A 17,202-nucleotide genomic window follows, 5' to 3' on the forward strand; every position below is an offset into this window, starting at 1 on the left:
GAGCGGACTCGCGGCGCTTGGCTGCGGCGACCCCCGCATCTCCGGCGTGGGGCCCCGGGGCGCGAGCCCAGTCCCCGCGGCCGAGGCGGCCTTCCGAATTTCCCGCCGCCTCCCAGGCCCTGCGCCGCACGCTCCCGGCCCTGCTCCCGCGGTCCCTCTCCAAAGAGCCCCGCGTGGAGCGACTTGCGTTCGACGCCGACCCGCTGCAGGCCTACAGGGTCTTCTCGGGCACCGTCTGCGACTGCGAGCCCGTTTGCTCCTGCGCCTAGAGGTAACGTCTGACGGACCTCACAGACTTGCTCTCTGAAGCACATGTGATACTGCTCGTGAAAGAGTTTTGCCAGCCGTAGTGTCTCTCGTGTTCTGAACGCTGTTCTCCTCTCATAACGGCGAATACTGCTTCAAGGCTTCCGTGCTAAGGGCTTTACACGAATTCTCTCATGTGAGTCTTGAACCCTTCCTGCGGGAAAGCGCTGCTATAACTCGAGGAGAGGAATGGTCAGGGTCCTCTCAGCTTGCGGTTCAGAGCCGCCTTGCTCCAGTGCCTTTACTTTTAAATACTTCTCTGTTGTATGCCTTCCCTCGGGCTAGACACTATGAAATAGGATTCTGTACGTTTTTAAAATTTTTTTTTTTTCATTTTTGAGAGACCGAGAGAGTGCGACTGGGAGAGCGGCAGAGAGAGAAGGTGGCACAGAATCCGGAGCAGGTTCCAAGCTGTCAGCTCAGAGCCCGTCGCGGGGTTGGAACCCGTGAACCTGCAGATCATGACCTGAGCCGAAGTGGGATGCTTAACCGACTGAGCCACCCAGGCGCCCCTTAGGATTCCATATATTAAGGTGGTTCTGTTTCTGTATTGATTGATACCTCCCAGGGTGCAGTGATCGCATTGGCTTAATTTTTCCTAATGCACAAATGTGGAGTTTCTGATTTTTGGTCCAAGAAAGGTATCTTGGTTTCCGGACAGGAGTGAAGGAAGAAGGATTCCGTGGATTTATCTTCTGTCTTGTCTTCAGGAATGAACTTTTCCCTCTCATCCCTATTCATTTTGGGATGTTTCTGGAAGTATTGATGAAAGCAGAGCCTTTCACCTGTGGCATTTCAGCATTGCAGAGGGACGTTCTGGCTGTTAACATGTGTGGAAGTCAATAATTGACTGGGACAGCACACATGTCTCATGAGTCACTGAACTTTGATGGCCTCAGTGGTTTTAGTTAGGAAGGAAGTTGGATGATCTTTGAGGTTCCCCCGACCCCCAGACTGAGTCATTCATCTGTTGACAGTCAAGAAGCTGGTGATACCACGGTGAACAGGACAGGCAAGGGCTCTGTCCCGGTGGCTGCTCTCGTTTGATTTGTAGGTTGAGGGGGGCATGTAAGAGCTGGAGAGGCAGGCATCATCTTTAGAGTCAAAAGATGTACCCTGGCAGTTAACACCCATCAAAGGAAGCTTATGTTCTGGAGGCTTCCGTGCAGTTATTTTCTCATTCGGTGATCTTGCCACACCATCCCTGCCATGCAAGGAGGAGAACAAGACAGCAAACCAGTTGTGGCAGGTTAGGTGGTTGTATGAGGTATGCAGGAAAAGAAAGCCAAAGAAGGGAAGTAGAAGAAGAGAAGGGAATGGAGAGGGATAAATACCGTATTATTGTAGGTGGGATAGTTGAATGCTGAAGGAAGTGAGCTGTTGAGCTGGAGTTGGCCAGCGGATTGAAGATCCGGCGCCTGGTGGGGCTGTGTCTGTGTCAGTCTGGGACACCAGGGTTACCTGATTGAGGATCTGACCAGAAAGAAAGGGCAGTGGCACTTAGCCTGTGGACGGGGCTTGCTGTGCCCAGCCTCATGTCTTGGCGTCGCGTCTGCTCATCTAAACAAACCCCGATAACAGACTATGTCTCCCAGAACTGCCTCTGACCGAATGTGGTTCCCTAACCCATATCAGGAGAAGATCAAGTCATGAATTGAAGTAAAGGAATTGGATGTTTTATCAAGTTTTGGAGGCTTGAAGCACAGTACTTAGCACCTCTAGGGCCCTAGGCCTCCGGCTCTGCCCCCTTTGGGGGCGGAGCTGCAGAGACCCTGGGAGGCCTGGGTTTCCCCCCCCCCCCCCCCTNCTCTCACTCACCCTCTGCGGGAGGCACGGCAGCACCTCCTTTCTCAGGGCCGCTGGTGAGGATCGGAGGAGGTGCAGGTGCACCCCCTTCCGTGCCCCTTTGTCTAGATCGCACGTTACAGTAACAGGCCTCTGTGGTGTCTTCATGGCCTCATGGTTCCTTTCGCAGCAGACTCTGGTCCTCGTGTGCGGCGGGACTCGCTGCGGCCGGCGGTTTCATTCACGGTGTGGAGGTCCTGGTAGCCCCGTCACCCTGACCGGCTGCGTCTCCTTCCGGAGCTTTCCCGTTCGGGTTTCTCCCTGGTTTTCCTATCTGTCTTACAGCTTACCTTGCTTCTGAGTCCACTTTGGCATTTGATAGGGATGTAATAGTTTGGCTTATTAGCAAGTTAAAAATCACTGGGCAATGAATTTACCCCGGGGACCAGCCTGCCTCCCCACGAGGGACAGCATGGTTGAAATAACATGGGTGTTGTCAGCTGTACACTTATTTTCATAAAATAAAATATTGAGGATGATCCAAATCTTTGCTTATGTTGGGATTTTTTTGGAATATAATCAATACTGGGTTCTTGACTGTGCTTAGATTTCGTTGTTTTAATATGGTGGCTTTCCTTGTGCTTGTTTTGTTCTCATGGCTTTTGACCTATAATAGTGAAAAATCTAAGTCGTCTTTGGTCTTGTCCTTAACTGATGTTAAATATCGTTAGCTCATGGTGAAAACTGGCATTTTGTTTTTTGGAGACTGAAGAAAACACAGGATCTGGAAAAGTACTTGCTTTCTTAGGTCTGACAAAAATACTAACCCTTGGCTGATCAGAGATATCCTTTGGTTTTAAAATTTTGTGTGACTTAATCTTAGAATCAAGTTTGTTCTCGAGGCTCTAATAGTTTCAGTGACCAAAATTGTCTCTGGCAAGAAATGGCTAGGGAGTCGGTGGGAGTGGGGCTGGGGGCATTGACAGCACGAGCTGTGAAAATTATTTATGTGTTTCTGCAGTGAATTTAGTTCCTGTTTATCCTGTTGGAATTCTATTTTAATGGGACATTTAAGCGGATAAACAAGGCTGCACTTTGGGGTCCCTTCCCACCTGTAATGCTACTATGAGAAAATGGCCCATCAAATGGCAGGAGGAGCTCATCTTCTCTCTCTTTCCAGTGCCTCCATGGATCTGCTTTCAGCAGCTGGCTCTTTGGGTGAGACTGACGTCATTTTCTCAGTGGCTGCTGTTCAAAACCACCCAAAGGTACCTATCTTTCTTCCATCATCATTGGCATAACATCACGAGAACCGAGTGAGTGGGGGGGCCAGAGGCCAGGGTGGGTGTTGGCTCAGGATGCCCTGTGCTTCCTCCCTTTTCTAGTTTCCATATTGAGCCTGACTTCAGTCTTCCCGTTTCGGGGTCCCTGCAGCCCGTCTTTATGGTTTTGATTGGACAGTGAAAGAGAAACTCTTTCAGAAGGAAGTTTCTAGGTGAATCTTTTGGGATGCATGAGAATAAACCTTTGTTTCTGCATATCTGAGTGACAGCCAGGCTGAGCCTCATGTTCGGGAAGCACAGCAGAGATGATGTGCGGACTCCAGGTAGCTTGGAGGGCGCCTGCCCCGCAGCAGCTGAGGCCCGTGCTCAGTGTCCCCTTGGAGGCCCTGTGTGTACGTGAGGCTTGTAGCTGCGTGTTGATTGCATCAAACAAGAAGTCAGGGCAGAAAACTGATTTTTCTCGTACTCCCTTTCCTCGTCTTACAGTGTGGTAGCTTACATGAGTGTGTCCTGTGCTTTTATTTTACTTTTATTTTTTTTAAAATATTTTTATTTATTTCTAGGAGAGAGAGGGAGAGAGACAGCGTGAGCAGGGGAGGGTCAGAGAGAGAGGGAGTCACAGACTCTGAAACAGGCTCCAGGCTCTGAGCTGGCAGTCAGCACAGAGCCCGACGCGGGGCTCGAACCCACGAACCGCGAGATCATGACCTGAGCGAAAGTTGGACGCTTAACCAACTGAGCCACCCAGGCGCCCCAGAGTGTGTCCTGTGCTTTTAAAGTGCCAGAACCTTGTCGTTCTGTCCCTAAGGGTTTGAGAAATTCTTTAGAAGAAACAGAGACTTAGAAAAAGCAGCAACTCCAAGAAAAGGTACAAGGGTCAATTTGACATTTTAATGGACTGAGCCACCCACGCGTCCCTGACTTTGGTGTTTTAAAACTGTCAGCGGTTTACATTTTTAAGGCCTCCGCTACTTTCGGGGTTCATCTGCTCGGGAGGTGACGAGCAGGCGGGCCTATGCGTGCGTGGCATTGCCATTCTCTTTGCTTGTCGTGCCCATCGCTTCCGAGTTTCCGCCTTCCTTTTTCAGATCCGAAGCCTCACGGTTTGGTGATGTGGGTATTTATCAGCTGTGTTTCCCCTGTGGAATGTCTTCTGCTCAGTCCCCATAAGCAGGGAGTAGGAAGAGACCCATAGAAGTGTGTTGGGAGTGTGTTTACATGCCTTACTACAAACATAGCAGTTACCGTCTTCTGCGGTGTCCTCATTTATGCAGAGTTTTGCTTTGTCCTGTAATATGTTTGTCTGTTCCCGGGTCACCTAGGCCTTTGGGCTTCCACGGCTTTGGTTTGGGATTATCGGATTGGCGTGCCTGTGACGGGGCAGGACAGTGGCTTGTTTGCCCTTGGACTTTTTTTGGCTTTTTGCTTAGGCCCTTCCGTTTCCTATTGTTGACTGGCTGTGGAGAAACATGGCCATGGATGGATCACCGCCTCGGAAGCCTCTGTGAGGCCACCTTTCCCTACTCGGGAGTGCTTTTTTTCCTAACTTTTGGGTTAGTTTCCCATGTTCTTAGGTGGTCCGTGTCACCTCTGCAACTCCATTTCTGGTCACAGATATGTGTGGGGGGGGGAGCGGGGGCGGGTTCTCCACCATCCACTTCTGGGACGCCAGCTGGGTGTCCTATAGTTTAACCCAGTTCTGATACTGTGTGCCTGGAATTAGCGTCAGATTCCACAGGTTCAGGGCTCCATCCTGAAACGCTGCCTCGGCCTCCCACCCCCTGACTTCAGATGCCAGTTCTGCTTTCAGACTGTCACCCGTGCTTCCTGCTGACTGGCCGTAAGTCAGGTGTCCATGCCCACCTTCTGCTAGAGCTGCTCACAAACTCAGGAAACCAGTGTGCTTACTGCATTGCCGGTTATTGCAGAGGACATTAAAGGATATGAATGAACAGCCGGGTGAGGAACTATGAAGCGCAAGGTCTGGTAGGGTCCCCGGTATAGGAGCCTCCGTCCCCGTGGAGTTTAGCACAGAATGTGGGTTCATTCTTGTCCACCAACCTAAAAGCTCTCCATACTCTTTCCTTTTGGGTTTATATGGAGGCTTCCTTGCATCGGCATGTGATTGATTAAGTCATTGGTTTTTGGTGATTAGTTTGGCCTCCAGCTCCTCTCCCCTCCGGTGCCCTCCCCTCCCCTCCCTGGAGTCAGGGGTGGGACTGAAACTCCTAACCTTCTAATCACTTGGTTGCTTCTCTTGGCAACCAGCCTCCATCCTTAGGGGTTTTCCAAAAGTCAGTTCATTGACACAGACTCAAGTGTGGTTGAAAGAAGCTTGTTATGAACAGTGAAAGACACCTTTACCCCCTAGGAGATTCCAAAGGTTGTTGAAGCTCTGTACCCAGAGGACCAAATGTATCTACTTCTTATAAGTTGAAGATCATGCAGGTCAAACAAAGCTAAATGCCTGGCAGACACCATGATAACAGTTAATCATTTTTGTTTCCCCTCCTTGTCATTTTTGTGTGTGCAAAAGCACTTCTTGGAAATTTGCCTGGAAATTGTACTTGATGTAGTTACATGGGGAAGGGAGGGTTCTTCTTTGGGTGTGCCTAGCTCTCTAGGACCGCTCAAGCCTCCTGACCCTTAGATTGTACTTGGGGAACCCCAGGTGGACATGTCCTGCATCCAGCCTGTCTCCCCCAGTACATACTTTGCACCTGAAAGAAGGGTGGGATGGGGACCCTCAGGTGCTTACGGGGCTGGATATGTGTGCTCTGAACTGCTTTGCACTTTACGTGTCTGTTGCAGGAAGAGGCTTGAGAGGGTGGATTCAGTCATCTAGTTTGTGGGTCACAGTGTTCTGAGGAGAAGGGGTATCGTGCCCGAAGTGCCATCTATTTAATTTTTTTTTTAATTTTCATTTATTTTTGAGACAGACAGAGTACAAGCAGAGGAGTGGCAGAGAGAGAGGGAGACACAGAATCTGAAACAGACTCCAGGCTCTGAGCTGTCAGCACAGAGCCTGATGCGGGGCTTGAACCCACGAACCACGAAATCATGACCTGAGCTGAAGTCAGAGGCTTAATCAACTGAGCCACCCAGCTGGCCTCCAAAGTGCCAACTATTTAACAGCAATGCTTCCTGGATCATGCCTGGTATGTATGTTCCAGTCACTGGTGATTACCTGGAGATTTTAAGAAATTGTTTTAAGTTCCCATCTTGTCTGGAGATATCTGGGGTTGGTCTGGTCTGGTCTGGTAGTCTCTTCCACTCTGACCTGCGTCCTGCCCTGAGGAGGGCATGGCAGGCTTTTCTCCTGCCCTTCCGGACAAGACACTTACGTTTCAGCTCTGCCCGGCCTCTTCCTGTCCTGCTCCCTGTGAACCTCCAGAAAGCACCAGTCTTAGGAAAATTGTATGTTAGAAGGCATTTTTGTGTTCTCTGAATCCTCTTTCTCTGGGAAGTTGTAATTATTGGTACCTGGTGTCAGGCTTTGTTTTCTCTTAGGAACTGGTGAGTCCAAGGGTGCTGGGGCTGGAGCAGGTGGAGGTGGGGGAGCACAGCAGGGTGACTTTGCCGGTGGAGCCGGCCTCGGCGGGCTTGTGTGCATGCGGGCACTAGACCCAGCACGGCCCTCACATTCCCAGGGAGCCCGTTCCTGCCCTGCTCAGGCTTCGTGCAGTCGCTCCACTTGTTTTCAGAGATTCTAAGAGACCAGCGTAAAATTATGAAAGTATGGAGATTTCCATCTGAATTGTAAAAGACCCAGATAAGAGATAAGCCCCGGAAATGTCAGCTCTTTGGGGGTGTTCTGCCCTCCTGGGGGCGCGGTGAGCTACTGTGTTCACAGGTGCCGAGCAGCGGCCTTGGCTCTCAGACCCTGGCTCTGGCTTCATCACACACGGAGTGTGGTGGGGGGGTGAGGCAGGAGCCTTTGCACGATGTCTCACATAATATTTGTGAAAAGAAATTGCCGTCTCATGAAGGAACCACCCTCATCTAATCTTGTCCCACAAGGGAGAGCTCCTCTGGGACGACAGGGATGTATGCGCCGTCCTGCTGTTTTGGGGGCAGGTGTTGCCAGGGGGTTTTTCTCCTTCTGTTTTCGAGATCCTGGGGAGGAAATAGCCCAGAAGCAGATCATGCAGTATTACCTGGGGATGGGTCTGGGGAGGGACCTCGCAGTCTGTCCACCCAGGGAGGACCTGGTGCCTATGGTGGTGAGTCCCCCCCTGTGGCCTGTGAGCTCTGATCCTGAACATTCCCAGCCTCCGTGTACACAAGGCCAGTGTGACTTTTCCAGTAACGGCCTCACGGGCACTGTCATGCCCGCGTTCTTGCTGGGCGGAGGTCCCTGTAACCCTGTAACGTGGCCTAACTTCCTCATTCGCTAGCTTTTACTTCTAAGACCTAATACTGTTTATTTATATGTAAATTCCAATCTTCAGTCTGATATAAAGCTTTTCTCCCAGTGTCCCCGCCCTGCTGGCTGACCCTGAGCAGGGTGGGCCAGCGCTGTCTACACCTGTCTACACCTGGCTTTGTGCTGTGCTGGCTGGGTCCTCCCTGGCTTGTCCTGCTGAGCGTTGAAGTCGGGTGGTGTGCTCCTCAGGCGCAAGTGTAAGCTTACACGGGAGCAGAGGACTCGCTGCCCTCGGCCCATCTCCCTGAGTAACACGCCGTTAAGATCAGGACTTGTTTGGGGCACCTGGGTGGCTTAGTCAGTTAAGTGTCCGGCTTTCGCTTAGGTCATGATCTCGCGGTTCGTGGGTTCGAGCCCCGCATCGGGCTCTGTGCTGACTGCCAGCTCAGAGCCTGGAGCCTGTTTCAGATTCTGTGTCTCCCTCTCTCTCTGACCCTCCCCTGCTCATGCTGTCTCTCTTTCTCTCTCCTAGAAATAAATAAAACATTAAAAAAAAAAAAAGTTAAAAAAAAATTTAAAAAAAAAAAAGATCAGGACTTGTTTCTGTGTGACGATGTTCGCGGAAAACCACGGTCTCCCCCCAGGGTCTCTGGCCGAGGCCTGTGTTGTCTGCCCGCACACCTGTCCCCAGAGAGGCCCTTGCTCCCTGCTGGGTGGGGGAATGGCAGCTGCCGCCCCGCTCTCCCAAGGATCTGCCTCCTGCAGGAGAGGAGGGGTGAGACAGCGGTCTTCCTGTGTCTGCATTCTGGCAGGTTCCAGAGTTCCCTCCAGGTCTGGCACGGCCGACAGTGACGTGACAGTGATGTGCTTGTTCTGAGGCGCAGCCTAGAGCACTGAAAGGAGAAGTGCTGTCTCCCCTCCCTGGCTCTCGTCACTCAGCGCTGTACTCAGCCTCCCCCCACCGCCCCCCTGCCCCGTGGTGCACAGCCTGGGGGGGGGGGGGGGNAGGGGGGACCTGATCCTCTGCACTCAGGAACTTTCCTGTTGGCTGGAAAAGTCCAGCATGTGAGCGCTGCGCCGTCTCCCAGCTCCTCCTCCTCAGCTGTTGTGTGATCACCTGATGGCGTCTTAGGGTGTCACGGGAAGTAAGTAAAATGAAGCGCAGCCCTCCCTGATGCATTTGGGAATAAAAAACCCATAATATCCCGAAACTTATATAGCAAACTTTGTTGTAAAGTAGCTTTGTTATTTCTTCTAACTAAAATTAGGAGAAAATTTTCTTCTAATTTTTAAAATGAAGAGAACATACCTTTGCAAAAAAATATTTGGGAGCTAAATAAGAGGCTACAGAAGGAAGTCCCCACCCTGCCCTGGGCCAGGTTACATAGGTGCGTGCTGGCTCACACCCCGCACCTTGGGCGTCACCTTGTTGAGCTGTGTACCCAGCTGATAGCGTGCTGCGTTGGAGAAAGCAGGACTGGTCAGCCGGGCAGCGACCCAGAAAATAAGAGACTGAGGCACGGTGGGGGCTGCAGGGATGCCCCAATGTGAGAGTCGTCCGGGTGTCTGTGGACGCTGGTGCAGAAGAGAAGCTGGGATGTTTAGCTGCTCTGGGGACCACCTTTAACGGGTATTAGGCTTGTGGGGCGGGCAGAAGATGCCACAGTTGGGGACACAGCCTCATCACCCAGCCCTGACTCTGTTTCCTTTCCAGAAGTAGCAGTGTGACAGTGACTTGAGATGGTGGTGAGAGCAGACGAACGCCAGACTGAAACAGGCACAGCCCTGAGCTGCGTCTTTGAAGGGCTTCCCAGAGGGCATGTGCGCTTGCGAGTGGCTGGGGAGAGAGGCAACAATAGTTTGTGGGCCTTTGGCACTAGGTTTTCACTCTCCCTGGCACTGTTTTCTCAGGGTGCGTGCCGCGGGGGGACAGAATGTTCCTGAAGCAGCTCTGTATCCTAGGACTGCACTGTAGTCAGTGTAAGAGTGTTGTCCGCACACCTTCTGGATTTCCAAGGCAGTTGGAGTCTTAGTGCCTGGACATACCACATTTTAATCGCTGTTCCTGAATTGGTTTCTGTTTATTAAGATGGAAGTAGGTGCATACCCCAGGCTAAAAGCGCTCATGTTAGGAGAAAGACAAAATGCGTCAGTTGTGCAGAGCTTGGCACAGGCAGAGCCACGCGGTCTGAGTGCAGAAGTGTGCGGACTGCTGCTGAATGCCTCGCGTGTGACCGCTGCAGGCCTGGCCACCTTTCCCCTGCGGACCAGCAGTCTGTGCGTGGCATTCCTGCCCCTGGGACGGTGTTCAAGGCTGAGTGTTCCTCCGTAGGGCTTTTTTTTTTTTTTAATGTAGAGTGTAGGGGCGCCTGGGTGGCTCCGTTGGTTAAGCATCCAACTCTCTATTTCAGCCCAGGCCATGGACTCACGGGTTCGTGAGGTTGAGCCCCACGTCGGGCCCTGTGCTCGTTTGGAGCTTGCTTGGGATTCTCAGTCTCCCTTTCTCTCTGCCCCTCCCCTGCTTGTGGGTACGCGTTTCCTCTCTCACTCTCTGTCGCTTGCTCTCTCTGAAAAATAAACTTTAGGGGCACCTGGGTGGCCCAGCTGGTTAAGCATCCAGCTTCAGTTCAGGTCATGATCTCATGGTCTGTGAGTTCGAGCCCCATGTCAGGCTCTCCTGACAGCTCAGAGCCTGGAGCTGCTTCAGATCCTGTGTCTCCTTCTCTCTCTGCCCCTCCCACATTCGCACTCTCTCTCTGAAAACTAAATAAACATTTAAAAATTAAAAAAAAAAACTTTAAAAAAGAACTTAAAAAGTATAGTTTTTGTTTTTGTTTCTTTGTTTTTTATTTTTTGTTTTTTTCAGAAAAATGCCTCTCTTGGTTTCACCACCCAACAGTGATCCATGTGAAGGTGATCTTTTACCACATTGGCATGTAGCAGCAGCAGTGTTCCAAGGAGAACAGAAGCCCCGCGCAGGGCTCTTTGTTTTTATTTTTAAAAAATTTTTAGGGGAGCCTGGGTGGCTTAGTCGGTTAAGCGTCCGACTTTCGCTTAGGTCATGATCTCGCGGTTCGTGGGTTCGAGCCCCGCGTCAGGCTCTGTGCTGACTGCCAGCTCAGAGCCTGGAGCCTGTTTCAGTCTGTGACTCCCTCTCTCTCTGACCTTCCCCTGCTCACGCTGTCTCTCTCTCTCTCTCTCCTAGAAATAAATAAAAAAAAATAAAACATTTTAAAAAATTTTTATTAATTTTTTAGCGAGAGAGAATGTAAGTGGAGGAGGGGCAGAGAGAGGGAGACACAGAATCCAAAGCAGGCTCCAGCCCCTGAGCCGTCAGCACAGAGCCTGACGCGGGGCTCGACCTCATGAACAGTGAGATCACGACCTGAGCCAAAGTCAGACGCTTAACCGACTGAGCCCCCCAGGCACCCCACCCCCACCCAGTGCAGGACTCTTACCTGTGACTTCGTTTTGTGAAGTAACGGCGAAGAGCCGTGAGCCGAGCACTGGGAGGAGAGAACAGCGCATGGACACAAAGAAGGGACGGACAAACATTGGCAGCTGTGGGAGCTTCTTACCCTTGCATCCCGTGGTGTTGTGAGGCCAGACCCAGGCATTGCTGGGGGAGGGCCAGGGGGCTGTGGGGAGGGGAGCCTAAAGCTGCTCTCGAATCTTGGTCCCTGCAGAGATTTGTGTGGTTTAACACTGAAAGTGTTGACACCTTTGAGCAGAACCTGGAGACTGCTCACTGGGAGCTGGGCGTTGAACCGCCCAAGCAGATGGCAGTGGTCTACACTGCCGAGAACGATGGGTGGGTGCAGGGGCTCCAGGCTGGGGCCTGTGGTTCTGAGCACAGAATAGTTCAGTGTTTAATCATTTTTGGAGGGGCGCCTGGGTGGCTCAGTCAGTTAAGTGCTTGACTCTTGGTTTTGGCTCAGGTCATGGTCTCACAGTTTGTGGGTTTGATCCCCATGTCGGGCTCTGTGCTGACAGTATGGAGCCTGCTTGGGATCCTCTCTCTCTCTCTCTTTCTCTCTGTCTCTCTCTGCCCTTCCCCAGCTCCCTCTCTCTGTCTCTCTCAAAATAAATAAATAAAAACTTAAAAAATTTTTGGGGCACCTTGGTGGCTCAGTCAGTTAAACGTCTGACTTCGGCTCAGGTCATGATCTCGTGGTTCGTGGGTTCGAGCCCCGCGTCAGGCTCTGTGCTGACTGCCAGGTCAGAGCCTGGAGCCTGTTTTGGATTCTGTATCTCCCTCTCTCTCTGACCCTTCCCTGCTTATGCTCTCTCTCTCCCTCTCTCAGAAATAAATAAAACATTAAAAAAATTTTAAAAAACTTAAAATTTTTTTTACCAGTTTTGGAGTGTGCTTCCTTCGAGCATATTAGGCATCTGCTAATTTACCATATATAGTAAAAAAAAATTATGCTTTTAATGGAGGAAAGAATTGATCAGGAAAATATTTAGATAGGCAGCCTTTTGAAAATAGTATAATATGGGGCACCTGGGCAGCTCAGTTGGTTGAGCGTCTGACTTCAGCTCAGGTCATGATCTCATGGTCTGTGAGTTCAAGCCCCGCCTCGGGCTCCATGCTTAAACCCTGGAGCCTGCTTCCGATTCTATGTCTTCCTCTCCCTCTACCCCTCCCTCACTAATGCTCTGTCTCTCTCTGTCTCTGAAAAATGAATAAATCTTAAAAAAACAACAAAAAAATATAATATGCTGTGTAGGGCTCAGCTGTGAGGAGGCTGTGCTGGGTCTGCGGGGGGTCGTCCTCTGCCCCCCAATTCCAGGTGAAATTGGGCAGACGGACGTGTGTGGGATGAGAGTCTCGGGATCGGGAAGACTAGACTCTGTGTCCAGGCTCCGACATGTTTTTAAAAGAAACTGCTCCCTTGTAAAACATCAGTCTGCTCTTCACAGCCTTTCTCCCAAGGGAACTGATGAATGGTTTTCTTGGATCTTCTGGGTCTTCCTTGCGAAGCCTGGGGTCCCTCCTTCTCCCAGTGGGCTCCTCCTCTGTGCTGTGAGGAGGGGCCCAGCGGGGGCTGGGTGTGGCGCGCCAGGAGGCGGCCCCTTCAGTGCCAGGGGACAGCTGCCAGGGCCTTGAAGAACAGTGCTGACGTGCAGTCCACAGATGTAACTGGTTGTGAAGAGGCCAAGTTGGAGATCATGGAGTTTGTGAATTTCCTGAAAAATCCCAAGGAGCGTCGGGACTTAGGAGCCAAGATTTCAAAGGTATTGATTTCAGAAAACGTGCTAATGCTCTGAGCTCCAAGTCAAAGTCAGAGACTGCCGTGGTTCAGTGTGGACAGATACAGGACAACTTAGCCTTTTCTAGAGATGATGTATTTTATTAATCATGGGAAGTAACATTTGCCGGGACAAAATGGTGAAGATCCTCTTAACTGACTGAACCCTCTGTGAGTTTACTCTTTTGAACTACGAGCCTGTGCAATTATAGGAACTGTCCAGACCCAACTGAAGAATGTTCGTGCCTACCTAAAGCTCAAATGAATATTCTCTGTTGGTTTTTCATTTAGAGGCCAGTCCTTCTGGTCCAATGATCAGAATCTTTTGTTAAATGTCCTGCTTAAACCACATGTTATCTATGGTTTTGTTTCTCTAAATGAAGTGAGAACTTAGAAGCGAGCAGTCTGGACGTAGAACCGTCTATGTTTCTATTATTAGAGTTTCCTTTCCTACTCAGCCTGACATTTTTTTTAGCTGTTTGCCTTTATTGCTTTATTTTTCAAAGCTTTCAACTTATTTTTTGAAGAAAACCACCTATTTTTATTCCTTTTTTTAAGTTTACACAGTGTTACATTACATGGTTAAAACAGCAAGTAGGCTTGCATAAACGGGTTTGGGGTCAGCTACAGCGGCTGTATGGTGAGCCCTGGGCCCTGCCCCGGACACAGGCGTGGAGTGGGTGTGATCAGGGCCGTTGTACAGAGAAAACAGCCGTCGCGGTTCTGGCTGCTGTGTCTCTATGCTGGTACCTCTGTGTGTCAGGGACCCTTTGAGGGCCTTTTCCCAGAAGGGTTTGCGTGTTACAGGGAGTGGGGTCCCAGACCCTTCCGTCGTCCCCGGGCTGTGTGCCCCAGGCTGAGAGCCCCTAGTGCAGCCCGTGCTTAGGTCAGACCCTCGCGGACACCCTTGTTTTCCTCAGCTCCTCCCCATCGTGTGGTCGCCACTGGGTAGTTTGTTCTGAACAACGGCAACAGATTACAGGCCACAGTGAGGCTGGGACGTGGGGTGGGAGGTGCTGTGCTCTTTCTGTTTTATGGTCTGGGGAGGGTTTGGTGGAGAGAATGTGTGTGCGACAGAGGTACAGGTCATTATCGTGCTCCCTGTTGGAGATTTGCCGGCACCCAGCCCAGCTGCGGTTCACCGTGGCTTTACAGTCGGGTGCTGCGGGGGGACGGGGGGGGGTGTTTTCTTTGCTTTTCAGGATGTCCAGCTGCTTGTATGCACTTGGGAAAGTGGGTGTGATAAATGGGGGAGCGGTCAGGTCACCAAGAAGGGCCTCTCACCTAGAGTGTGAGCCTCTGGCTGTGTGGGGGCTTGAGGGAAGGGTCTCTCATTCTGTGTGGTTGCTGAGGACATCGGGGCCCACATGGGTGTGGGCTCCTCCTGGGTGTGAAGACCTGCAGTGGATGTGGGCGCACATGCCCTGGATTCCACTGCCTCACCCAGAAGAATTGGTTGTGTGTGCGGCCACACGATTGGCAAAGGTGGATTTACGGTGGACCGTGACCCTACACCCACGTTCATCCAACGTGGGGTCCAGCACCATGTTGTGGGTTTGAGTTTTGTGACTCCTTCTACCCTACCTTTTGTGAGTATTTTGTTTTTTTAAAGACTCAAAGAAAAAACACCGTGTGGTCTCTTTGGAGGTAATTAGATGCTAATCCACACCCTTGACCAGAAGTGGAGCCGTAGAAGCTTTCTGCTTTAAATGTCTTTTCCATTTTCCGGCATGATGGTAATCCATAAAATGAACACCGAGGTGTGTTACCAGAGTGTGAATTGGTGTCACTATTTTGTAGAGCAGTGTGACGGCACCTGTTAGACATTCAGACCCTTTGGCCGGGCAAGCCCCGCCCCTGGGAGCTCTAGTGAAGAAACGACCCGCTTAGCTGGATGGGCTTTTGTGTGTCTGTGGTGTGTGAACTTTTTATGGTGAATGTATATTAATTTTCTATGTAGAACATATTAAAAGGAGNCCACATGTTATCTATGGTTTTGTTTCTCTAAATGAAGTGAGAACTTAGAAGCGAGCAGTCTGGACGTAGAACCGTCTATGTTTCTATTATTAGAGTTTCCTTTCCTACTCAGCCTGACATTTTTTTTAGCTGTTTGCCTTTATTGCTTTATTTTTCAAAGCTTTCAACTTATTTTTTGAAGAAAACCACCTATTTTTATTCCTTTTTTTAAGTTTACACAGTGTTACATTACATGGTTAAAACAGCAAGTAGGCTTGCATAAACGGGTTTGGGGTCAGCTACAGCGGCTGTATGGTGAGCCCTGGGCCCTGCCCCGGACACAGGCGTGGAGTGGGTGTGATCAGGGCCGTTGTACAGAGAAAACAGCCGTCGCGGTTCTGGCTGCTGTGTCTCTATGCTGGTACCTCTGTGTGTCAGGGACCCTTTGAGGGCCTTTTCCCAGAAGGGTTTGCGTGTTACAGGGAGTGGGGTCCCAGACCCTTCCGTCGTCCCCGGGCTGTGTGCCCCAGGCTGAGAGCCCCTAGTGCAGCCCGTGCTTAGGTCAGACCCTCGCGGACACCCTTGTTTTCCTCAGCTCCTCCCCATCGTGTGGTCGCCACTGGGTAGTTTGTTCTGAACAACGGCAACAGATTACAGGCCACAGTGAGGCTGGGACGTGGGGTGGGAGGTGCTGTGCTCTTTCTGTTTTATGGTCTGGGGAGGGTTTGGTGGAGAGAATGTGTGTGCGACAGAGGTACAGGTCATTATCGTGCTCCCTGTTGGAGATTTGCCGGCACCCAGCCCAGCTGCGGTTCACCGTGGCTTTACAGTCGGGTGCTGCGGGGGGACGGGGGGGGGTGTTCTCTTTGCTTTTCAGGATGTCCAGCTGCTTGTATGCACTTGGGAAAGTGGGTGTGATAAATGGGGGAGCGGTCAGGTCACCAAGAAGGGCCTCTCACCTAGAGTGTGAGCCTCTGGCTGTGTGGGGGCTTGAGGGAAGGGTCTCTCATTCTGTGTGGTTGCTGAGGACATCGGGGCCCACATGGGTGTGGGCTCCTCCTGGGTGTGAAGACCTGCAGTGGATGTGGGCGCACATGCCCTGGATTCCACTGCCTCACCCAGAAGAATTGGTTGTGTGTGCGGCCACACGATTGGCAAAGGTGGATTTACGGTGGACCGTGACCCTACACCCACGTTCATCCAACGTGGGGTCCAGCACCATGTTGTGGGTTTGAGTTTTGTGACTCCTTCTACCCTACCTTTTGTGAGTATTTTGTTTTTTTAAAGACTCAAAGAAAAAACACCGTGTGGTCTCTTTGGAGGTAATTAGATGCTAATCCACACCCTTGACCAGAAGTGGAGCCGTAGAAGCTTTCTGCTTTAAATGTCTTTTCCATTTTCCGGCATGATGGTAATCCATAAAATGAACACCGAGGTGTGTTACCAGAGTGTGAATTGGTGTCACTATTTTGTAGAGCAGTGTGACGGCACCTGTTAGACATTCAGACCCTTTGGCCGGGCAAGCCCCGCCCCTGGGAGCTCTAGTGAAGAAACGACCCGCTTAGCTGGATGGGCTTTTGTGTGTCTGTGGTGTGTGAACTTTTTATGGTGAATGTATATTAATTTTCTATGTAGAACATATTAAAAGGAGGGCTTCGGACTATAAGATGGTGCATCATCTCATGGGATTCTTATTAGTGACGCCTAGAAGTCACGTGTTTGAATCAGAAATGGGACTTTCTGGGTTCCATCCGTCCCCTTCGAGGACCGGGCATCCCCTTTCTGTGGTAGGGCCCCAGGCTCACCGGTCCCCTGGCACTGGAGGAGCTTCTTGCCAAAGCGACTGCAGGGGAGGCCAGTGTGCCTTTCGTCACCGTGAGTGGGTCAGAGTTCCTGGAAATGTTTGTTGGCGTTGGGCCAGCATGGGTAGGTGCGTGCTTGTCCTTGCCTCAGACAGCCCCGGCGTGTGTGGGCCCTGCAGTGAGCACAGAGCCCGCCACAGACGTCAAGACGGGGGCTGGGTTCTGGAGGAGAGACCTGGGCTAACAGACGCTCATTTTTGTTTTCGTGCCGGTAACGAAATAGACTCTGTGGATTCCTGGTTCAGGTTCGTGACATGTTTGCAGTGGCCCGAAGAAACGCTCCTTGTGTCCCGTTGATGGTATTGATGCATTTGGCGGGAAACGAGGCCAAGGGCGCTTGGGAAGCCGGAGCAGGAGAACACACCGAACCGGATGCTTGCGGAGGTAAGTGG

General features: G+C 51.2%; 1 protein-coding gene across 3 annotated transcripts in view; it reads left to right on the top strand.

Annotated features, from left to right (window-relative positions):
- Positions 1–6: 6 nt before the first annotated feature.
- DRC4 (dynein regulatory complex subunit 4) overlaps positions 7–17,202 on the top strand; it is a 62,150-nt gene continuing 44,954 nt past the window's right edge. Inside the window, exons 1-5 of one of the 3 annotated variants that reach the window (XM_077754157.1) lie at positions 7–442; positions 648–839; positions 3,272–3,359; positions 6,314–6,532; positions 17,034–17,194. In XM_077754157.1, coding sequence (XP_077610283.1) covers positions 17,183–17,194 — 12 coding nt within the window. In that variant the 5' untranslated portion in view covers positions 7–442; positions 648–839; positions 3,272–3,359; positions 6,314–6,532; positions 17,034–17,182. The remainder of the gene's footprint in view (positions 443–647; positions 840–3,271; positions 3,360–6,313; positions 6,533–17,033; positions 17,195–17,202) is intronic. The other 2 variants (XM_077754159.1, XM_077754158.1) reach the window with 2 other exon arrangements.

The sequence above is a fragment of the Crocuta crocuta genome, unplaced genomic scaffold (assembly GCF_008692635.1).
Source record: "Crocuta crocuta isolate KB4526 unplaced genomic scaffold, BGI_CrCroc_1.0 scaffold61, whole genome shotgun sequence".
Taxonomy (NCBI): Eukaryota; Metazoa; Chordata; class Mammalia; order Carnivora; family Hyaenidae; genus Crocuta; species Crocuta crocuta.